The sequence below is a fragment of the Chionomys nivalis genome, chromosome 23 (assembly GCF_950005125.1).
Source record: "Chionomys nivalis chromosome 23, mChiNiv1.1, whole genome shotgun sequence".
NCBI classification, from domain to species: Eukaryota; Metazoa; Chordata; class Mammalia; order Rodentia; family Cricetidae; genus Chionomys; species Chionomys nivalis.
The window spans coordinates 48,103,352-48,128,044 of NC_080108.1; the positions used below are offsets into that span (position 1 = coordinate 48,103,352).

The 24,693-nt window shown below is 39.6% G+C and overlaps 2 protein-coding genes across 3 annotated transcripts in view; one reads left to right on the top strand and one right to left on the bottom strand.

Moving 5' to 3' along the window:
* The window catches only part of LOC130865307 (leucine zipper protein 2), a 391,653-nt gene that overhangs the window by 229,304 nt on the left and 137,656 nt on the right, over positions 1–24,693 (top strand). The gene's annotated exons all lie outside the window — the stretch shown is intronic.
* On the bottom strand, positions 4,586–5,449 carry LOC130865309 (60S ribosomal protein L7a-like). The gene has a single exon (XM_057756313.1). It carries the CDS (start codon positions 5,426–5,428, stop codon positions 4,628–4,630), a length of 801 nt encoding a protein of 266 aa, XP_057612296.1. The 5' UTR covers positions 5,429–5,449; the 3' UTR covers positions 4,586–4,627.

Genomic DNA, 24,693 nt, shown 5'->3' on the forward strand with positions numbered 1-24,693 from the left:
GAAAGGAGTTTCATTGAGGATCCAGTGATGATAGAGTACCAGAAACCAGAGGCCTTAAACCAGACTAATGACTCATTGCAAAGCAATGAATATTTGCAAGTAACCTTATTGGACAAAAGGGTATACTGTGTTACACACGCAGCTCCCAATACCGTCAGGACAAACTGGACTTTTGAGCAGTGTTGACACTAAAGCAGGCTATGGAGACTTTTGAAGTTGTACTGAGTGTGTTTTTGCATTAAGACATGGCTACTAGCTTGTGGGGTCCAATTAGTAGAATGTAATGGTTCGAATAAGAATGCCTTCCATGGGCTCATAGAGGAAGTGTGTCACTGGGGATGGGTTTTTGGATTTCAAAAGTTTCACTTTCTCTCTTCCTGCTGCTTTTGGTTCTAGATGTAGAACTCTCAGCTACTTCTCCAGCACCATGCCTGCCTTCAAGCAGCCATGCTCTCCACCATGATGACAATGAACTATTCCTCTGAAGCTATTATCAAATTCCAATTAAATATTCTCCTTTATAAGAGTTGCCATGGATTTGGTATCTCTTCACAACAGTAGAACACTGACTTAGCCATTAATTTTGTTTATCTCATAAGTAGCAGGAGGAAAATCAGTAGGGATGGATAGGATTGACATAATAACCAAAGTGTTGTTAGTGCAAATAATTTACATGTGCTATATAGTGCTGGAACATCATGTTTCCCAGGGAATCTTTTCCAATTTACTCCAGTAAGACAGGACAAGATCAGGGAAAAGAAGTGATTCTGTTTAAATTCAGCTTATGGAATCAGTGATTATATATAGGTTGTTTCCACAACCATATGGGCAGAATTTGTGTGTAGGAGAATTTGTAGCTCAGGCAGATCAAAAAAGCCCAACCCACCATGGGTAATGACTCACAACAGCCAGTGTTCCCTCACTAACACTGGGGAAGCTTCACTGAGTTTTCCTATTCTTCAGGAATTGCTTACTCTCTGTATGTTCACAAGACAATGGCGTGGCACTTTCTCTGGCTTGTGAGTTTTATGAGCTCCCAAGTCAGCTGAGCTTTCTTCTCAGGAGGAATTTTCTTCAGTATAGAACAAAGAGCCACAAAGCAACAGCCAATTTTGTATACTATTGTTATGAGACTGAGCGGAAATGCTAGCAAGCATTCCAATTTCTTCAAGATAAAATGTAAACATTTTGGTACAATACATGTATTTTTCAGTTTTCCAGGGTTTTTAGCCAAACCTATATAGGGAAGAAATAATATAAAAAGATTCCCCAAGCCCTCTCTGAAATATTTGTCTAGTGTGGGGAAAAAAACCTCATAATGCCAGTAAATTAAGATAGTAGCAGAATAGTGTGTAATAGGGGTCACATAGTTTATTCCTTGACCACACACACACACACATACACAAATGCTGGACAGTAAATTTGCTCATGATTTGTGATAAAATATCCAAGTGGTCAATGCTTGCATTCAACTCTCTTTCTCCTTGTTATTCAGAATTCAGGACCATAGTCACAGATTAAAGTGACACAAAATCAACGTGGTCCCTCTGAGTTCGGTCATCCCAGATCAGTACACACAGTCAGGAGGGTGTTCTGAGCTCTATCATCACAGATCAGTGACACACAGTCAGGAGGTTGTTCTGAACCCCATCATTGCAGACCAGAGACACACAGTCAGGAAGGTGTTCTGAGTTCAGTCATCACAGATCAGTACACACAATCGGGGGGGGGGGGTGTTCTGAGCTCCATCATCACAGATCAGCGAAACACAGTCAGGAGGTTGTTCTGACCTTGGTCATCACAGATCAGAAACACACAGTCAGGAAGGTGTTCTGAGCTCCATCATTACAGACCAGTGACACACAGTCAAGAGGGTGTTCTGAGCTCCATCACTGCAGACCAGAGACACACAGTCAGGAGGTTGTTTGAGCTCCATCATTGCAGACCAGAAACACACAGTCAGGAAGGTGTTCTGAGCTCCATCATCACAGATCAGCGACACACAGTCAGGAGGTTATTCTGTGAGCTGGGTGTGTGTGTGTGTGTGTTTTGTTCAAAAAAGATGCTAAAGACCCCAGCAAAAAAATAAACATTTCCATTTCCACTCTTGCTTCCCTATTTCTATCTTAAAAGGCCTCTTATTACATCATGCTTTGTATTAATCATCTAAAACTGATATTAACCATCTTGAACAAGCTATTTTATAGAAAGGACACTTTGTGCATGAAGGAAACTCTTGTCTTTCCTCGTGCCATGGGGGAATTATACTTATCTCACCGTCTAGTGGAATAGTATAGCATAGCATGGACTTCCCAAAATTAGATGCACAATTTTCTTTGTCCAATAGCATATTTTCCAAATGGGTACAAAATCTGAAATATTCATTTAATTTTTTCCCTCTTGATTTAGTTCATAACTTTAGAATTCTTATCAATTTCCTTACTACAAATATTTATAATACCTGCTAATTCTTACTTTATAAAGAGAGTCTTTGAGTCTTTCCTTTCTATCCTCAAGGCAGTGACTGTGAATTTCAGGGCACCCCATGCCTGTTTGCTTAATGCTCTATCCCACTTAAATTTCATTAAGCATCATTTTGTCCCATATTTTGTAAGCTTCCATTGACTCTGTCTCTCAAAAGTAAAGTGCTGGTGTTTTCATTTCAAAATCAAAAGGAATATATTATCCAACAGTGACGAATGAGAATCTCTGATAGGTTTATCCAATAGCAGAGTCTTTGTCTCAAACCACAAAACCATGTTCATAGTCATTGAAAGAACCTTTCTCTGAAACAGCAACAGTGAACACTCTGTGCAAAGCAAAGCATCTTGCAGCCCATGCTGCGACCCCTAGAAGTGTGCACTCGGCAAAGTCCAGGGGTTTGTCTTATTACTTATTTATGCAGTATTTTTGAAATATATATGTGTGCCTGCACACATATTTTTTTTATAATGAGATCCCATGTTTTATTTTAATTGAAAAAAAAATTTTCCGCCTCCTCCCCGCCTCCCATTTCCCTCCCTCTCCTCCAGCCCCTCTCCCCCTCCCCCCACTCGTCTTCTCCTCCCTCTCCAGTCCCAGGAGCAGTCAGGGTTCCCTGCCCTGTGGAAAGTCCAAAGTCCTGCCCCCTCCATCCAGATCTAGGAAGGTGAACATCCAAACTGTCTAGGCTCCCACAAAGCCAGAAACTGAAGTAGGATCAAAAACCCTTGCCATTGTCCTTGGCCTCTTGTCAGCTCTCATTGTCCGCCATGTTCAGAGGGTCCGGTTTTATCCCATGCTTTTTCAGTCACAGTCCAGTTGGCCTTGGTGAGCTCCCAATAGATCGGCCCCACTGTCTCAGTGGGTGGGTGCACCCCTCGTGGTCCTGACTTCGTTGTACATGTTCTCCCTCCTTCTGCTCCTCATTAGGACCTTGGGAGCTCATTCCGGTGCTCCAGTGTGGGTCTCTGTATCTATCTCCATCCATCACTAGATGAAGGTTCTATGGTGATATGCAAGATATTCATCAGTATGGCTATAGGATAGGTTCATTTCAGGTTCCCTATCCTCAGGTGCCCAAGGAACTAACTAGGGACACTGCCCTGGGCATCTGGTAGCCACCCCAAGTTCAAGTCTCTTGCCAAACCTTAGGTGGTTCCCTTAACTAAGATATGAGTTTCCCTGCTCCCCTATCCAAACTTCCTATATCCCCAATCATCCCGTTTCCCCAAGTTCCCCTCATCCTCTCCTTCACACTTTTCTCTCTCCATCTCCCCTTACCCCCATCCCACCCTACCCCCAAGATTCCAATTTTTTGCCCAGCAATCTTGTCTATTTCCCATAGCCAGGAGGATAACTATATGTTTTTCCTTGGGTTTGCCCTCCTGTTTAGCTTCTTTAGGACCACAAATTATAGACTCAGTGGCCCCCTATCCATGGCTAGAAACCAATTATGAGTGAGTACATCCCATGATCTTCTTTTTGGGTCTGGGTTACCTCACTCAGGATAGTATTTTCTATTTCCATCCATTTGCATGCAAAATTCGAGAAGTCATTGTTTTTTACTGCAGAGTAGTACACTAATGTATATATATTCCAACTTTCTTCATCCATTCTTCCATTGAAGGATACCTAGGATGCTTCCAGGTTCTGGCTATTACAAATAATGCTGCTATGAACATAGTTGAACAAATGCTTTTGTCATATGATAGGGCATCTCTTGGGTATATTCCCAAGAGTGCTATTGCTGGGTCCAGGGGTAGGTTGATCCCAATTTTTCTGAGAAACCGCCACACTGATTTCCAAAGTGGTTGCACAAGTTTGCATTCCCACCAGCAATGGATGAGGGTACCCCTTTCTCCACAACCTCTCCAGCAAAGGCTATCCTTGGTGTTTTTGATTTTAGCCATTCTGACAGGTGTAAGATGATATCTCAAAGATGTTTTGATTTGAATTTCTCTGATCGCTAAGGAGGTTGAGCATGACCTTAAGTATCTTTTGGCCATTTGAACTTCTTCTGTTGAGAATTCTCTGTTCAGTTCAGTGCCCCATTTTTTAATTGGGTTAATTATCATTTTAATGTCTAGTTTCTTTTTTTTTTGAAGTTTTATAATTATATTTATGTACAGAAAACTCAGCAGTACATTTAACCCAGTTTAGTGGCGAGTTCTTTGGCCTTTGCCTTTTCCAGCTTGGCAATTCGAGCCACAGATTTAGGACCCAGGACGTTGCCTCCCCAGTGGCGGCGGATCTCATCATATCTGTCGTTGTAATTGGTCCTAATAGCTTCCACCAGCTTGGCCAGAGCACCCTTGTCTTCCGAGTTAACCTGTGTGAAGGCAACAGTGGTGCACGTCTTCCTGTGGACCAGCCGTCCCAGCCTGGCCTTTCCCTTTATGATGCAGTAGGGGACCCCCATCTTGAGACACAGGGCAGGCAGGAAGACCACCAGCTCAATGGGGTCTACGTCGTGGGCAATCACCACCAGCTGAGCCTTCTTGTTCTCTACCAAAGTAGAGACTGTATTGACGCCCGCTCGAAGGACAGGTGGTCTCTTAGTTGGGACATCCCCTTTGCCGGCAGCTTTCTTCTCAGCACGGGCCAGCAGCCTCTGCTTCTTTTCCTGCTTGGTCTCTGGCCTGTACTTGTGGGCAAGTTTAAGCAACTGGGTAGCTGTTTGCCGGTCCAGGGCCTGGGTGAACTGGTTAATGGCAGGAGGAACTTTGAGGCGCTTATAGAGGATGGCCCTCTGCCGCTGCAGCCTGATGTAGCGGGGCCATTTGACGAAGCGTGTGAGATCTCTCTTGGGCTGGATGTCCTGCCCAATGCCGAAGTTCTTAGGCCTCTTCTCAAACAAAGGATTCACCACCTTCTTCGCCTCCTGCTTCTTCACGACGGCGGGGGCCGGGGCCGCCTTCTTCCCCTTGGCTTTCTTTCCCTTGGGCATCTTGCCAGCCTGGAGGAGAGAGCTAACGTATAGTTTCTTGAGTTCTTTATATATTTTGGAGATCAGACCTTTGTCTGTTGCAGGGTTGGTGAAGATCTTCTCCCAGTCAGTAGGGTGCCTTTTTGTCTTAGTGACAGTGTCCTTTGCTTTACAGAAGCGTCTCAGTTTCAGGAGGACCCGTTTATTCAATGTTGGCCTTAATGTCTGTGCTGCTGGGGTTATACATAGGAAGCGATATCCTGTGCCCATATGTTGTAGGATACTTCCCATTTTCTCTTCTATCAGGTTGAGTGTGTTCAGATTGATATTGAGGTCTTTGATCCATTTGGACTTGAGTTTTGTGCATGGTGATAGATATGGGTCTATTTTCATTCTTCTACAGGTTGACATCCAGTTGTGCCAGCACCATTTGTTGAAGATGCTTTCTTTCTTCCATTGTACACTTTTAGCTCCTTTATCGAAAATGAGGTGTTCATAGGTTTGTGGGTTAAAATCCGGGTCTTCTATACGATTCCATTGGTTGACTTCTCTGTTTTTATGCCAGTACCATGCTGTTTTCATTACTGTAGCTCTGTAATAGAGTTTGAAGTCAGGGATGGTAATGCCTCCAGAAGTTCCTTTATTGTATAAGATTGTTTTGGCTATCCTGGGTTTTTTGTTTCTCCATATAAAGTTGATTATTGTCCTTTCAAGATCTGTGAAGAATTTTGATGGGATTTTAATGGGGATTGCATTGAATCTATAAATTGCCCTTGGTAAAATTGCCATTTTTACTATGTTGATTCTCCCAATCCAAGAGCAAGGGAGATCCTTCCATTTTCTGGTATCCTCTTCAATTTCTTTCTTCAAAGACTTAAAGTTCTCGTCAAATAGATATTTCACTTCCTTGGTTAGAGTTACCCCAAGATATTTTATGTTGTTTGTGGCTATCGTGAAAAGTGATGATTCTCTTATTTCCCTCTCTGCTTCCATATCCTTTGTGTATAAGAGGGCGACTGATTTTTTGGAGTTGATCTTGTATCCTGCCACATTACTAAAGGTATTTATCAGCTGTAGAAGTTCTTTGGTGGAGTTTTTGGGGTCGCTTAAGTACACTATCATATCATCTGCAAATAACGCAAGTTTAACTTCTTCCTTTCCAATTCGAATCTCCTTGATCCCCTTATGTTGTCTTATTGCTATTGCTAAGACTTCAAGAACTATATTGAAGAGGTATGGGGAGAGTGGACAGCCTTGGCGTGTTCCTAATTTTAATGGGATGGCTTTAAGTTTCTCTCCGTTTAATTTGATGTTAGCTGTCGGCTTGCTGTAAATAGCTTTAATTATATTTAGGTATGACCATTGTATCCCTAATCTCTCCAAGACTTTTATCATAAAGGGATGTTGAATTTTGTCAAATGCTTTTTCAGCATCTAATGAAACTATCATATGGTTTTTTTCTTTCAGTTTATTTATATGATGGATTACATTGATAGATTTGCGTATGTTAAACCAGCCATCGATCTCTGGGATGAAGCCTACTTGATCATAATGGATAATTTTTCTAATGTGTTCTTGGATTTGGTTTGCCAGTATTTTGTTGAGGATTTTTGCGTCGATGTTCATGAGTGAGATTGGCCTGTAATTCTCTTTCTTGGTTGAGTCTTTGTGTGGTTTTGGTACCAGAGTTACTGTAGCTTCAAAATAGGAATTTGGCAATGACTCTTCTGTTTCTATATTGTGAAATACATTAAGGAGTATAGGTATTAGGTCTCCATGGAAGTTCTGGTAGAATTCCGCATTGAAACCATCTGGTCCTGGACTTTTTTTGGAAGGGAGGTTTTTGATAACAGCTTCTAATTCTTTGCGACTCACGGGTCTATTTAGGTTGTTTACCTGGTCCTGGTTTAACTTTGGTATATGGTATTCATCTAAAAAAGTGTCCATTTCTTTAACATTTTCCAGTTTTGTGGCATACAGGCTTTTATAGTAAGATCTAATGATTCTCTGAATTTCCTCTGTGTCTGTGGTTATGTCCCCCTTTTCATTTCTGATTTTATTAATTTCCAAATTGTCTCTCTGCTGTTTGATTAGTTTGGATAGGGGTTTATCAATCTTGTTGATTTTCTCCAGGAACCAGCTTTTTGTTTCATTGATTCTTTCAATTGTTTTCTGTGTTTCTATTTTGTTGATTTCAGCCCTCAGTTTGATTATTTCCAGTCTTCTACCCCTTCTAGGTGAGTCTGCTTTTTTTTTTCTAGAGCTTTCAGGTGGGCTGTTAAGTCTCCAATGTGTGCTTTCTCTGTTTTCTTTAAGTGGGAAGTTAGTGCTATGAACTTTCCTCTCAGGACTGCTTTCATAGTGTCCCATAGGTTTGAGTATGTTGTTTCTTTATTTTCATTGAATTCAAGGAAGACTTTAATTTCTTTCTTTATTTCTTCCTTAATCCAGGTATGGTTCAGTAGTTGACTGTTCAGTTTCCATGAGTTTGTAGGCTTTCTGTGGGTAGCATTGATGTTGAATTCTAGCTTTAATCCATGGTTTACTGATAAGATACAGGTGGTTACAGGTATTTTTTTGTAACTGTGGATGTTTGCTTTGTTACCGAGTATGTGGTCAATTTTCGAGAAGGTTCCATGAGCTGCAGAGAAGAAGGTATATTCTTTCCTATTTGGATGGAATATTCTATAGATGTCTGTTAAGTCCATTTGATTCATTACCTCCATTAATTCTCTTATTTCTCTGTTAGGTTTCTGTCTAATTGACCTGTCCATTGGTGAGAGAGGAGTGTTAAAGTCTCCTACTCTTAATGTGTGCGGTTTGATTGCTGCCTTGAGTTTTAGCAATGTTTCTTTTACGTACGTGGGTGCATTTATATTAGGGGCATAGATATTCAGGATTGAGACTTCATCCTGATGAATTGTTCCTGTTATGAGTAGAAAATGTCCCTCTTCATCTCTTCTGATTGATTTAAGTTTGAAGTCAACTTTGTTAGAAATTAGTATGGCCACACCTGCTTGTTTCTTAGGTCCATTAACTTGATACGCCTTATCCCAACCCTTTACTCTGAGTAGGTGTCTGTCTTTGTAGTTGAGGTGTGTTTCTTGTAAACAGCAGAATGTTGGATCCTGTTTTCATATCCAATCTCTTAGTCTGTGCCTTTTTATAGGTGAGTTGAGTCCATTGACATTAAGTGATATTAATGACCAGTGGTTGTTAACTCCAGTCATTTTTTTAGTAGTAAATTTTGTGTGTTTCCCTTCTTCGAGTTACGCTGGTGAAGGGTCTCTAGTTGTCTGAGATATTGTGGTCATTTTTGGACTTCTTGGTTAGTGATTTTCCTTCTATTACTTTCTGTAAGGCTGGATTTGTGGCTACGTATTGTTTAAATTTGTTTTTATCCTGGAAAATTTTGTTTTCTCCATTTATAGTGAACGAAAGTTTGGCTGGGTATAGTAGTCTGGGCTTGCATCCACAGTCTCTTAGTTTCTGCAGTACATCTATCCAGGACCTTCTGGCTTTCATGGTTTCCATAGAGAAGTCAGGTGTAAGTCTGATAGGTTTACCTTTATAAGTAACTTGGCCTTTTTCCTTTGCAGCTCTTAATATTCTTTCTTTGTTCTGTATGCTTTGTGTTTTGATTATTATATGGCGAGGGGATGTTTGTTTTTTTTTGATCCAGCCTATTCGGTGTTCTGTATGCTTCTTGAACCTTCGTAGGTATATCTTTCTTTAGGTTGGGAAAGTTTTCTTCTATAATTTTATTAAATATATTTTCTGGACCGTTAAGCTGCACTTCTTCCCCTTCTTCTACTCCTATTATTCTTAGGTTTGGTCTTTTTATTGTGTCCCATATTTCCTGAATGTTTTGTGATGAGAGTTTGTTGGCCTTGCTGTTTTCTTTGATCAGCGTGTTTATTTTCTCTATGGTATCTTCAGAATCTGAGATTCTTTCTTCTATCTCTTGTATTCTGTTGGTTATGCTTGTTTCTGTAAACTCTATTCGTTTACCTAGATTTTCCATGTCCAGCTGGCCTTCTGTTTGTGTTTTCTTCTTTGCCTCCATTTCAGTTTTCAAGACTTGAACTGTTTCCATTATCTGTTTGATTGTTTTTCCTTGGTGTCCTAGGGTATCATTCACTGATTTACTCAATTCTTCAAACTTTCTGTTATACTTCTCATCCATTTCTATAAGGGCATTTTTTACATGCTGTTTAAGGGCATCAATCACTTTCATAAAGTCAATTTTTTCTACTTCTTCATGATTAAGGTGTTCATGTCCTCCTGTTGTGAGGTCGCTGGGTTCTGGTGGTTTCATATTATTTTTCAGATTGTTGGGTGAATTCTTGCATTGGCGCCTGCCCATCTCTTCCTCCAAATGCTCTCCTATGAATCTTCTTTTACAGGATCAGGTCTCCTTGCCTACTGTTGTACCTTCCCAGTGATGGTACTCCCCAGTGATGGTTCTCCTGGTGCTCCAGTGATGTTTCTCCTGGTGACAATATCAGATCTCCGTGCCCAATGATGGCTCTCCTGGTGCCGAGATCAGCTCTCCGTGCTGGTTGTGTAGTTCGTAAACAAAGCGCCTACCTTGCTTGGTGCAGGCAGGCCAGTGAAACAAAGGAACTCCCGCCTGCCTGTTTGCCCTGAGGATTTGCCCCCAGTACCCAGACAGGCTGAGCTAGGTGGTGTTATGTGCCCAAAGAAGGAAGGGGGCAGAAGGAAGAAGGGTTCTGGATACAAGGTGGGTGGGATAGGAACAGATAGGCAGTCTGCAGGGAGTAGAGTCTCTGCAGGGAGCCCAGGAAGGATGGGGGGGTGAGGAACTTCTGAGTTCCCTGTGTGGGGCTGCTTCTGTGGGTCACAAACTCACCCCAATGATGTCTCTCTTGGTACCGAGCTCAGATCTCCGTGCTGGTTGGGTAGTTCGTAAACAAAGCGCCTACCTTGCTTGGTGCAGGCAGGCCAGTGAAACAAAGGTGCCTGCACACATATTACATGTATATACTTACATACACATGTGTATCCGTTCTCCAGACGTTAGATAGCACTCCCTTGTAACAAGTCCTTGGGGAAATTATTTAAACTCCCAGTTCTGTGTGAAAATGGAGAATCACCTCTGCTTCTCAGTCCTTCCTGTCTCACATCGACTTCCTCCTTGCCGTTTTCTACCCTTCAATTCTCTCTCCTCTTGAAATGTGTTGTGCTCCTCTGGGATCTTCCAAATGTGCACTTCAGACTAGGCCCACTCTTTCCCTCCACATAAACCACCCATTACTATGGAATCTTTATTTCCTGTGCTACCAGGTAGGCCCTGCACCTCCTGCCCCATAGGCCTCCTGACCTCACCTTCACAAACTCTTCTGCCTGAGCTGCCACTGGTAGGACAGTGAGAAGGGGACAGCTACACCCAAAGGCAACAGAGGAGATCAGCAAGAAGCATGCTAACTCTTGGATGGTATTTGTTCATGCAGACAATATAACAGCACAAACAACTCAAAGAGAATACAGTCATGGTTCAAGAGAACAAAAGTCAAAAGCTGAATGACTTGAGGAAGTTAATCTAAGACATAAAAATAGAATATGACAGAGAGCATTACTAAAAAAATTCAAATTGAAATGGTGCTGAAAATTAAAAACCAAATAGGCCAAGTTAAGATCTCAGTGGTAAATGTCACACATAAAATAAAGCATATGAAAATCTCTCTCCAACTCTCTGTCTCTGTCTCTCTGTCTCTGTCTCTGTGTGTGTGTGTGTGTGTGTGTGTCTCCTAAGTCTAAGGGAAGGAAGGCTGTCTGCACAGGCATGGGCAGTCTATAGAACACAAAAATTACAGGACCAGAAAAGAAAATTCCCATGACATATAACGTTTACCCTTTTCATGGTTTTATGTGTCTCCCTAAGTACAGATGCTGGAGAATTGTTCCCTAGAGCATCAGTCTAGGGACCTGGGTGACTGAGAATATGGTCCATGTACTGATGCTCTGCTTCATGAACATTGCTTGGCAGTTAGAAAAGAATTGAAGCTGTAATATCTTTCGTACTCTACTGTTTTTTTTTTTTTTGGTCACTCCCTTCTTCCTTCTCTCCCTCCTCTCTCTCTCCCTCCCTTCTTCTTTCTCTCTTTTCTCTTCTCTTTCTTCCTTATTTTCACAAAAGAATTTCACAGCAAGGAAAGTCTGGAGAGATGTTATATTCTACAAACAGGCTCTTGAAACTCTGATCTACAAAGTTTCTTTCTGATGTGAATGTTTCTTCCAGTGAAATTTTACAGCATCATTGAGTCAAAGTCTCAGTTTCTGTAAAGCATGCATAGAAATTTGAAGGTGTGAGTGGGCACAGTCAGATGTGGGTGGAAATTTCCACTCCCCCACTCCAAAAACAAAATAAGGCAAAGGAAAAAGAGAGTCTTTAAATTCCTACATATGCCAGTCGACCATTGTGTACAGAAACTGGGCCAGAGCTTAAGAGAGGTGACCTTGCCTGCCTAAGAAATGCTTTTATTTTTAATATTTCTTAGAAATAGTGTACCAACTCAGAGGTATTGTGCCCTAATTTGAGATAAGATAAAAAAAAATAATTGGTTTGCAGTCATTACATTCCCTCTAGAAAAATAGCCAAGCCAGATCCCTGTGATAGAGAAAATAGAAATCTCAAAGGCACTGCAGTCAGAGCACATCTTCAGAGCTGAAAGAGGGCTGTAGGGCTGGCTTTCCACAGACGGGCCTGTTTGGATGGGAGACCTGTTAGTCTCTCACATATAGGATGTCTGATTTTAAACTGGTTTCAAATAACGTCTCCAATATGAAAATCATACTGGAAGAAACAGCTAAGTGAACACACAGAAATGAATGTGTTCCAGCTTGGGCAGATTTATTTTATCCTCAGCTTCAAATGTTGCGTGAGAAATGGCTGTTGAGCCTTGTAGAACCTCCACACGAATGAACTGGTGTTTAATGGGGTGTCGGAAACGGCCACCGAGCTAATTTCCGTCTGGAACTGCCAGATGTGTTAGCATTTCATCTCACCTCACCTAAGCCCTGCCACCAGCGATTTCAAGGACATCAGCTGCAGGGAGAAGTCACGTATTTCCTTAGCTGGTGAGTTCTTCAGAATGTGAGAAAAATGAGGTGCAGCTTTTGAAGTGAGTTGCGAGAAAATGGACAGGGCCAGAGAGGCACCTACAGAATAGCACTGAGTTTTTAGTTGGTTTCCTGTTGTTTGAGACATGGTTTCACTATGCATCACAAGTTGCTCTGCAAATCAAAGCCTCCTTCCCCAGCTTCCTTATTGATAGGATTAAAAGGCTTGGGTCTTCATGCCTGACTTCAGAAGTATTTTTGGAGAATGAGGCCATTTTAATTATAATCCAAAATATATTTTAAATTGATACCCTTTTCCTAGTATAAAAATGAACTATATTTTTGACAGGTATATACTCATATTTGTGTGTGTTATGTGTTTTATATATACAGTATATGTGTGTATATGTTGTTATATATGTATATATGGGAGTGGTTTAGTGTGCGTATGTTTGTGGTACATGTATATTTGTGGCATGTGTGTGATGTGTGCATATAGTGTATATATGAGTATGGTGTTTATTCATTTCTGTGCATATATTTTGTGTGTGTGTGTGCTATGTGTGTTTGAACTATATGTGTGAGTATATATATTATATGTGTGTATGGTATATTACTCTTTGTATACTTTTGTCTGTCAATTTGGTATGTGTGACATGTGTAGGGGTGTACAGATATGCTTTTGGTATGTGTGGGGTTGTTTGAGGGGGAATGAGTCTATGTATATGTGTTTTTTTTCTTTCTCTTTGTGTGTGCGTGCGTGTGTGTGTGTACATTTGCTTGTACTACCCAGTGTGAAAATGATGCTGCTTAGGGAACCACCATATGAGTGATTCACTTTGATATAAAGTGCAAATAAAATGGCATTTTAAAAAAATTATTCAATGCATTATCTTGAACTTTCTCCTTATAATTTTACAGTGTGGAAACATGGCTTTAAATAACTGTCTTTTCTTGACTCTTCAAGATCACAGAGCAGTGAGGAAGCATGCCTTCCCCACAGAAGCATGGGGCTCCAGCAATTAACTGCAAGGAAATGCGGAGGGCAGTTGGGTTCACAGGTGGCTGTGTCCTGGATATGGGAAGGATGTCCATAACATAGCGAGTGAACAAAAGTGAGGTGGAAGCCATGAGCAGGTCTTCAGGAAACTGAAAACCAGGGTATGGTGCCCATGCTTCTACAACACAAGGCACAGTACCCAATCTGCATTTACGTTGTCAGTGATGGTCACAGCCAGATCTGTTGCCCCTGTGTTTCCTCTTCCATCAGTTCTGAGCTGAGTTCCATGGCAGTCAGTACCATTCTTATTAAAGGAATAATCACATTAAAGTTAGAAGTGCTCAGACAAAGCTTAATTGGTCTGCCCACATCTTTTCCAGTTTGTGTTTATTGGCCTATTGTTTTTTCTGGGGTTTCTACTTTGCTGTCACTAACCTTTGTTCCTTCCAACTTTGCTTTCTCCCTACAGGCCTACTGTGGTTTTAGAATTAATGTCAGGGTCAGACTGGTCTTCATGGCTCCATTTCTAGCTCATAATTCGGAACGTGTGAATCCCCAGAATACATTACATCTCCTGTGTCACCTGCTCTGCTTTTCCCTGTTCGTTAACTTCATTCGTTGCTGTTTGTATATTCCTAAATACAACAGTATAGCATGCTCAATCTGTACATTACTTCTATGTATATTTCATGGGTGACCACTTGGAACTGAATAACCATTGGTGTGCCCTTCCTTTAGGGAAGGCTATTTCTCCTACTCTCAGAACTCCTTAGTTGCTTTTAGTTCTTTGTGTGGAGTTCGATTGAGAAAAGGGAAGAGGGAAACTATATAATCATAATTCAAAAAGTAAACAAAATAAATTAAAGAAAGGGATTGCAGATGTAACACTTCTATATCTCATCCTGGATGCTTTCCAGCCCAGGCTTGCTATGCTCGCATCACTATGGAACTGTTAAAGACAACACTATCCCCTTTGTTGTTGTTGTTGTTTTTTGTTTGTTTGTTTGTTTGTTTTTTGGTTTTTCGAGACAGGGTTTCTCTGTGGTTTTGGAGCCTGTCCTGGAACTAGCTCTTGTAGACCAGGCTGGTCTCGAACTCACAGAGATCCACCTGCCTCTGCCTCCCAAGTGCTGGGATTAAAGGAGTGCTCCACCACCGCCCGGCTCCCCTTTGTTGTTAATACATAATCATGTATTCATCTTAGATGGTTCTGATTCTGCACACTGCATTCTGGTGTTCTAGAAACTCTGGCGGCTCAGCGTAAGTCAGGCACAGGAAGGATGGAAACAACGAAGAAAGGACAAAGAGGGTAGAAAGAAATTTAAGCAAACATGGAATCTAAAAATCTATGTGAACTCAACAAAGAAGACAGAAGGCAGAAAAATAATCTATCTCTATCTACCCAGTAGCTGAAGACTTATTTTACTAGCAAGATGGCTGTTCTAACTCCTCAGGGTACAGAGAAGACTCTGCAGTTGACACTGGTTTACTGGATTTGATGATATAACATTATGACATATATTTTTCATTACATTAGTCTAAATCATTTCTGAAAAAATATAAAGTTTTACAGTGACAATTCAAAGCATAGTGTGAGATCTTTTCTGTGAATTAAGAGAAAAACTTACTGCCTTGAAAATACCATCTGAAATTTCCTTTCTACTTTGAGCTCATTGTTTTCTGGTAGACAAATGCATCAACTCTCTGGGCTCTTAAATGTCACAGACAGTTTGCCAGATGCAATTCCACACACAGAGCCAATGGTAGACACTCAGCTTCTATTTCTAGTTCCACAAATCAGCCACTTAGCCTCTCTTTACCCTTTAAACATATGCTTAATTTGTTTCTTGATAAATGCCATGAAAATAATGTTAATATTCGTAAGAAAACATCTGAAAAGCAATTAGAATGACTCACTAACATGGTAGAATTAGATTCTTCCTGTGGGTCTATATGAATCAGCGGTGAAATAGTTCCAGTGTCTTATTTTGCCTGCCAAGTAACATCCATATTCAGAAAAATCTATATTGAATACATTGAGCTTTTGTCAAGATTAATGAGGTATATACATATGTTTAAACTGTTCACAAAACCAGTCATGATTGAACTAACCTGAAACCTCAGTACTCCAGAGACTGAAGCAGGAGAATCATGAGGTAAAACTACACTGAACTACACATGTGACACCGACTTAAACAAACAGAAATAAATATACAGAATAGAGATCGAGTTCTTATTCACTATAAACCTGAAGATATGGGCAGTGAGATAGTTCAGTAGGAAAAGGTGCTTGCTGTCAAGACTTGCAACCCAAATTCAATTTCTGAGACCTACATAGTGGAAGGAAAGAACCAGTAACACAAAGCTGTCCTCTGATCTTTGATACCTAAACAACTACATGTCAAATGTGAATAATAGATTGATAGAGAATGATAGACAGACAGTCAGACAGACAGACAGACAGACAGACAGACAGACAGACAGATAGATAGATAGATAGATAGATAGAGAGACAAAGTGACATATGCAATAACAATAAGGCAATCCTGAGAGTGTAGCTTCTTGATAGTCACTGCCCTGCTTTTACCCTTGTCCTGATAAGAAATTCCATACGATCACATATGAGCACTGAGCACTCACCACCTGTGGATGCTTTGATTCCATATGTATTCCCTCTTTACATTCTATCCTTCTTCCTTCTGAACATGTGAGAGTAATCCTGTCCTAGAAGCCATCCTCTCCGCTGCTGACAACGCAGGTCCTTTCCCATCTCCTATCCTAGATGATTGTCTCTGCCACCTCTTTTTTTTTTTCTCTCTTCCCTGTGGTTCTATTCTGCTTTCTCTGACAGAGACTTTGACCAGACATGATGAGTCTCTCTGTATTTCAATGGGCCTCTGGGTTTTGAAAGGTTATAGTCTGAGACACTCCTTGCTTCTACATCAGAGGCATTTTTGTAAAGAGGTCAAGAGCAAAGGCTTTGTGCTGTGCCCAGGCCCTAGTTCAAGCCTTCAAGACATGGAAAGATCTTCTAAGCTTCTCCATATTCAGAGAGCAGCACCTATGTCAGTGCTTATTACTGAAACAAAAGACATGGTCAATACTGTAAAGTTCTTACTGTGTCAAGCATAATAAGTCAACTTCTATTCTTGGATAGTCTCATGTTTAGGCCATTTTGAAAGAATTCATTGTATAAGTTAAAATTTGCAGAATTACTGCTGTTGAAATTTTCCTATTCTATTTTTCTCTTTATCCTCAGGAAAATGAATTGCTTCTCCTTTGCCATAACCTTAAATATTTCAGGTAGCCATCCTGCCACTTAATTGAAATATTTTTTAACTATCTGCCATGTTTACTGCACAATGAGGACTTATTTCTGCACATTTGATCTTGGTGTCAATCTTGGAATAAAGGATGTCTGTCCCAAGCTTGCATAGAAGCAATGGCTCCCTACTAAGTGATGTTCACAATTTAAAAACAAAAGAAAACACAAAAGAGTACTCAAGAGCAAAACATATAACACTGCTAAGCATGTTATATCATTCCTACTCTTTTTTTTATTTTATTCTTTTTTTAGTTAAAATTTCCGCCTCCTCCCCTTTTCACATTTCCCTCCCCCTCCTCCCACACATTGCCCCCTCCCCCACTCCCCTCCCCCTCTCCCCACTTCTCTCCCCCTCCCCCCACTTCATTCCCCCTCCCTCTGGATACTGAAGAGCAGTACAAATTCCCTGCCCTGAGGGAAGTCCAAGGTCCTCCCACTTCTATCTAGGTCCAGGAAGGTGGGCATCCAAACAGGCTAGGCTCCCACAAAGCCAGTTCATGTATTAGGATCGAAACCTAGTGCCATTGTCCTTGGCTTCTCATCAATCTTCATTGTCCGTCATGTTCAGAGAGTCGGGTTTCATCCCATGCTTATTCAGTCCCAGTCCAGCTGGCCTTGGTGAGCTCCCAATAGATCAGTTCCACTGTCACAGTGGGTGGGTGCACCCCTCATGGTCCTGACTTCCTTGCTCATGTTCTCCCTCCTTCTACTCCTCATTTGGACCTTGGGAGCTCAGTCCGGTGCTTCACAATGGGTCTCTGTCTCTATCTCTGATGAATATCTTACATATCACCTTAGAACTTTCATCTGGCGATGGATCGAGATAGAGTCATTCCTACTCTTGTATGTAGCCAGAGAGGTAAAAGCAGATGACACATGAGTTTGAGGCCAGACTGTGGTAGGTGCTGAAACATTATATTTAAAATATGCCTAGCAATAAGATGTCTCCTCTATCCCTAGAGAGAATATTTATGAACCTCTAACCTTTCATGGAAGAAATGGGATTTTTTTTCTGATTTATGCAAATGTCCTTTGTTTGCATTCTGAAATGAAATTTTCTGTACAAAATTGGGATTTTCTCCCAGCTCTGCCCCTGAAGAATGCCCTATTCCAATTACAACTGATTTGGTAACTGACCCAAAAGCCATATTATCTTTTTGTGTTTAAAGTCTTTGATGGTTTGTGTTAGGTGCAGCTTGGTATTTTTCAAGAAAGAAACTTAAGTCCCAAAATATTGAGCCTTCTAATCATTATTAAAGAATCTATTGGGAGAGCAAAATAATAAGTATTTTTCAATTACATTTACCTAATTATTGATTTTTTGCCGAATAATGGCAATTTCTCTTTATTATTAAAATTACAGGCTTTAAACTAAAGTGGAAATGTGTTTAACTCTTCATAACTAAGACCCTAACACATTTTTTACAAAAAGACAACATATCGATGGATTTGTATCACTGTTTTAATAATTACAAGAACAAAAATACAAATAGCACTCTGCAGTAGATGTACAGGAATTCCATAGTCATAACTCTTTCAATACCAAATAAGGAAATTTTAAAAATGTGTTATAGTAACTTTGATGCCCACTAAAATACTCTGTAACATGATTCAGATATTAATCAGAAGTTTTATATACTCAGCCTCTGGATGTCTGGACCTAAGGCTCCTTTATCACACACACACACCTGTTCCTTAGATGGCTGAACCTAAGCTTCCTTTAGCAAGTACACTCACCCCCTTGATGGCTAACTTACTTCTTTGTCATTGGTTGTCAAGAATAAAAGCTCTGTGTATTTTGATTGTCAACATGTCCTTTGTGAACAGAGCGGGCATCACTTTTACAGGGCTCAAAAACTGAGAATGACAGGATTCCTCATGCAACAGAGCAGAGGTAGAGATCCCCATTCAGGATGGGTGATTTGCAATGGTGCATCTCTTTAATCTTTCCTTTTCTACTAATGACATTAGTCAGGTTTAGTATCCAGGTCATTGACATGCCATCAGGTGTGCACTGGTTTCACTAATGACATTAGTCCCCTCTAGAATCCAGGTCATTGACACACCACCAGGTGTGCATTGGTTTCTACTAATGACATTAGTCATGTTTAGAATCCAGGTCATTGACATGCCATCAGGTGTGCACTGGTTTCTACTAATGACATTAGTAACATTTAGGATCCAGGTCATTGACATGCCATCGGTGTACATTGTCAGTCCCTTACACTTCCCCAACTGTTTATTTCCTTATATGAGAAAATCTACTTAGGTTTGGTGAGGGATAAAAACAGTTTCCTATCCTGTTCCTAGTTTTATCTTACTACTAATTACAATAAATTTGTCCTAAATTGTAGATGAAAATTCACACAAGCAGTATCCCCTTAAGAATCTTCCTTCCTACACAATAAAATAATTTACCATATTAACTCTAAAATTCCAGTTTCCCTCTTCCCCTGTTCTACCTCTCCCTCTTCTACCTCTTCTTTTCTTCCTCCTTCTCTTCTGATTCTTCTCTTCTTTCTTCTTTCCTTTTCCTCTTCTACTTCCTCCTCCTTTTTCTTCATGTTCACCCCAGCAATGAATTGTAGAACAAAGTAGGAAAGAATTCTTTTAAATCCCTTGGAGCTGATTAAAGAAATATAAAAATTGATTATAGAAAACTTACAGGAGACAAGATGTAAATGAATTGTATTATCACTTACAGAGCGTTAATTCAAAACATTTTTATTATTACTATTATATACAAATATATAAATGGTATACAATAGTTCATAAAACACCAAAAACTAAGAAAATATCAAAAAACCAGCTTGACCCTGTCAAAGTTGAATTCGTATTTTTTAATACATGTGCTGAAATTAAATGTCAACCTTAGAATTTGTCTTTTCTTTTGCTAATATTTTAAATGGTTTAGAGATGTTAATTATTTTACATCTCAGCACAGGGGTCATTTGAAAATTATCAATATTTCCACTTTATCATTAACAAGTAACACCTGCCTGATATTGCCCCACTTCCTGTCTTGAAGTTTGTTTGCATACCTGTATTTGTGAGTCTTCCTGTGTGTCTAGCATCTTTTGTAATTACTTCCTGTCCAAAATTAAACCAGTATGTAAGAATTAAGTTTTAAGAATGTTTTATTTGGTACAGTGATTTTCACTTGTAAGTCTAGTCCTTGGGAGGTAGAAGAAGGAGAATGGGGTGTTCAAAGTCATTATATGCTGTTTAGGGATTTCAAGGACAACCAGGGTTGCTTGAAGTCCTGTTGCACACACATGCCAAAACAAAAGATAGTGAAAGAAAGAAAGAAAGAATGAATGAATGGTTGAACAAATAAATAAATAACATAGTTTTAAAGCATAAACCTGGTACTAGAGAGATTGTTTGTGGTGAAAAATGCTTTCTACTCTTGCAAAGGCCTTTAATTCAGTTCCTAGCATCCACGTCTGGAAGCTCACAAACACCTATAACTCCAGTTCTAGGGGATCTGATGTCTTGTTCTGACCTCTTTAGGTACTACCACATACTCATGTACTTGCACATATGCATAACTGAAAAATAGAACAAACCTATAAAAATAGCATGGACACCAGAATATGAATAAGAATAAATTTGTATAATCATGGCATTTGAAGTGATTCATGTGCAATCAGAGTTTCTCTATAGTTCATGTTTTGGAGATTAAGTATACTTTGGAGAGAATACCATCATTCTTTCTAAAAAGGGACTGATTGTGTGTTATTAATATTACTATAATAGCAATCTTATATGTATAAATTCATCACAGTGTGACATGCCATGTTTTTGCTTGTCGTATATTAGTAAAACGTTCACATATTCTAGATAAATTCCTCAAATCAATTTTGCAATTGAGTGGGCAATGACATTCATTAGTATGACTTTTTTCCCTCCAGACAGATTATATAAACTCACTGAATTTATGCTCAGAAAAATGGCAGGCACATATGGCAACATGACCTAATAAAGATATTTAGGCATGGGGAAAGAAAACTCTTCAATCCCCTTCAGTGCCAGTAACTTAGACTCATAGCTCTCAGGATATTAGCGAGAGAGAGTTGGCAGGCAGTGGGAAAACTTTCAAGACAACCTTGTCAAAGATGTCAAGATTGTCTATCTTGTAGGAAATGATATTGGGCTCTTAGTGTAATGATTTCAGTTGAGAAAGATGAGTTCCTCTCAATGAAAGTTCAAGTATAATGCTTTGTTTGCTTTTAAAGAATTAAATATATTAGCCCAGTTGAACACTTCAAGACATGTGTTGCTTCTATATCAGGTATTAGACGAGATTTTAGTAATTGGCAGAATAACGAAAGCTTGACACATCATGTATATTCCTACCATAGTGACCAGCCTAGAAGAGGGATATGTTTTCTGTGGGTGGAGTCATGAAAACCGCACAATTCTACTCTAAATTAACTATAGCAGAAGTGTATATTAAATGTTTGATAGAATAACCAGAGTCGTCACAAATCCTATTTATTAAAAATATTTTAGTCTTATATATTGCATGGAAAGTTAAGTGTTTATTTTGTCTTTTAACTATTCAGTAAATATTATGCTTCTATTCCTAACATGATAAAATGGGAGGGGGTGAGGGACATTCATTCCATGTTTTCTTATGAGTTCAACATGAATTTCACTGTCACAAAAATGTCCTCCCTCACCCTTGTGCTTGGACTGACTCTCTGCAATGTGTTTTTGTAAATATTTCCTGATTCTTACCCATAAACTATGTGATTATTGATTATACAATGCCCATTTTCTCCACGAATCTGTAAGCTTGTAAAACTAATATATGAAAGTGTGAAGATCTCACCCAGGACTCAGATAAGATGTGTTTCTGGGAAGAAGTGAAGAGAAGAGAGACTGGACAGTAAAAGGTTTTATTCTACCAAATTAGGTTCAAGGAATGGGCTTGAGTCCTCATGCCTAAGATGACTTCTGAATATCCACGTTAATTCAATGGTTTTATTTTTAATGATCTGTTTTATTTTTTAATGTTTATTGAGCTACATATTTTTTCTGATCCCCTCCTTTCCTCCCCACTATCCTTCTACCTTCTCCCATGACCCCAATGTTCCCAATTTACTCAAGAGATCTTGTCTTTTTCTACTTCCCTTGTAGATTAGATCCATGTATGTCTCTCTTAGGGTCTTCTTTGTTGTCTAGGTTCTCTGGGGTTGTGAACTGTACCCTTGTTTTTCTTTGCTTTATGTTTAAAAGCAACTTATGAGTGAGTACATGTGATATTAGTCTTTCTGGGTCTGGGTTAGCTCCCTCAGTATGTTATTTTCTAGATCCATCCAATTGCCTGCAAATTTCAAGACGTCATTTTTTTTTTTTCACTGTGTTGTACTCACCTGTGTAAATGTACCACATCTTCTTTATCCATTATCAGGTTTAAGGGCATTTAGGTTGTTTCTAGGTTCTGGTTATAACAAATAATGTTGCTATAGACATAGTTGAACATATGTCCTTATATGATTGAGCATCCTTTGGATATATACCCAAAAGTGGTGTTTGTGGGTCTTGATGAAGGTTGCTTCCCAGTTTTCTGAGAAATTGACATACTAATTTCCAAAGTGGCTATACCAGTTTGAACTCCCACCAGCAATAGAGGAGTGGTCCCTTTATCCCATGTCCTCTCCAGTATCAGCTGCCATCAGTATTTTTGATCTTGGACATTCTGATAGGTGTAAGATGGAATCTCAGAGTTGTTTTGATTTGCATTTCTCTGATGACTAAAGATGTTGACCATTTTCTTAAGTGTCTTTCAATCATTTTAGATTCTTCTCTTGAGCGTTCTCTGTTTAGGCATACTCCAATTTTTATTAGATTATTTATTCTTTTGATGACTAATTTCTTGAGTCCTTCATATATTTAGGATATTAGTCCTCTGTTTGATGTGAGGTTGGTGAAAATCTTTTTCCAATCTGTAGGCTGCCATTTTGTCTTGTTGACTGTGTCCTTTGCTTCACAGAAGCTTCTTAGTTTCAGGAGGTCCCATTTATAAAGAGTTTCTCTCAAAGTCTGTGCTACTAGTATTATTTTTAGGAAGTGGTCTCCTGTGCCAATTCATTTAAGTGTATATCCCACTTTCTCCTCTATGAGGCTCAAAGTAGTTGGTTTTATGTTGAGGTCTTTGATCTATTTGGACTTGAGTTTTGTGCATAGCAATAGATATGGTTCTATTTTCCTTCTTCATGTTGATATCCAGTTATACAAGCACCATTTGTTAAATATGCTTTCTTCTTTCATTTTACATTTTTTGCTTATTTGTCAAAAATCAGGTGTTCGTAGGAATGTGGATTGAGAACTGGGACTTCAATTTGGTTCATTGGTCTGTTCTTATGCCGATACCAGGCCATTTTCAGTACTGTAGCTCTGTAGTAGAGTTTGAAGTCAGGGATTGTGATGCCTCCAGAAGTTCTCTTATTGTAAGGGATTGCTTTGGGTATTCTGGGTTTTATGCTTTTCCATATGAAGTTGAGCATTGTTTTTCTGAGATCTGTGAAAATTTTTGCTGGGCATTGCATGGAATCTGTAGATTGCTTTTGGTCAGATTGCCATTTTTACTATGTTAATTCTACCTACCCAGGAGCATGGGAGATCTTTCCATTTTCTGGTGTCTTCAATTTTTTCTTCAAAGATTTAACATTCTTGTCATACAGGTCTTCCAATTGTTTGGTTAGAGTTACTCCAAGATATTTTATATTATTTGTGGCTATTAAGAAAGGTGATGTTTCTCCTATATCTTTTTCAGCCCATTTATCATCTGTGAAAACGAGGGCTACAAACTTATCCAGGAAAACTAGATTGCAGGAAATAATCAAATTGAGATCTGAAATCAACATAATAAAAACAAAGAAAACAATGCAGAGAATAAATGAGACAAAGAGTTGGTTCTTTGAGAAAATCAGCAAAATAGACAAACCTTTATCTAAACTAACCAAAAAGCAGAGAGAGAGAATATGAAATCTCAATGTCCAAATCAGGAGCAGAAGGAGAGAGAGCACGAGCAAGGAACTCAGGACCGGGAGGGGTGCACCCACACACTGAGACAATGTGGATGTTCTATCAGGAACTCACCAAGGCCAGCTGGCCTGGGTCTGAAAAAGCATGGGATAAAACCGGACTAGCTGAACATAGCGGACAATGAGGACTACTGAGAACTCAAGAACAATGGCAATGGGTTTTTGATCCTACTGCACATACTGGCTTTGTGGGAGCCTAGGCAGTTTGGATGCTCACCTTACTAGAACTGGATGGAGGTGGGTGGTCCTTGGTCTTCGCACAGGGCAGGGAACCCTGATTGAGCTTTGGGCTGTCGAGGGAGGGGGACTTGATCGGGGGAGGGAGAGGGAAATGGGAGACGGTGGCGGGGAGGAAGCAGAAATCTTTAATAAAAAAATAAAAAAATAAATAAAAAAAGAATTAAAATTTTTAAGGTTCAAACTTTATAACAGATAGTTATAAAATTTCAATCTTATAAAAGTTACTAACTTATCATATATTGTTGAAGATAATTAAAATATACAAATTAATGGTCAAAAAAAAAAAAACAAAATCAGAAATAAAAAGGGAGACACAGCAACAGACATGAAGGAAATCCAGAGAGTCATCAGGTCATAGTTTGAAAACCTATACTCCATAAAATTGAAAAACTTAAAAGAAATGGACAATTTTCTGGGTAAATATCACTTACCAAAATTAAATTTGTGCATTTATGGTAATGTGCATTACTGTAGTGCCAAAGGATGCTATAAGAGACAACCAGATGCCTTCCTTGGTCCTGGAGTCACAGGAGGCTCTTGACTTTCTATTGATGTTGGGAATCAATCATAGGTCTTGTACAAG

Bases quoted from the DNA above. Each gene is read 5' to 3' on its own strand.
- LOC130865309 (XM_057756313.1), bottom strand. From the start codon at position 5,428: ATGCCCAAGGGAAAGAAAGCCAAGGGGAAGAAGGCGGCCCCGGCCCCC.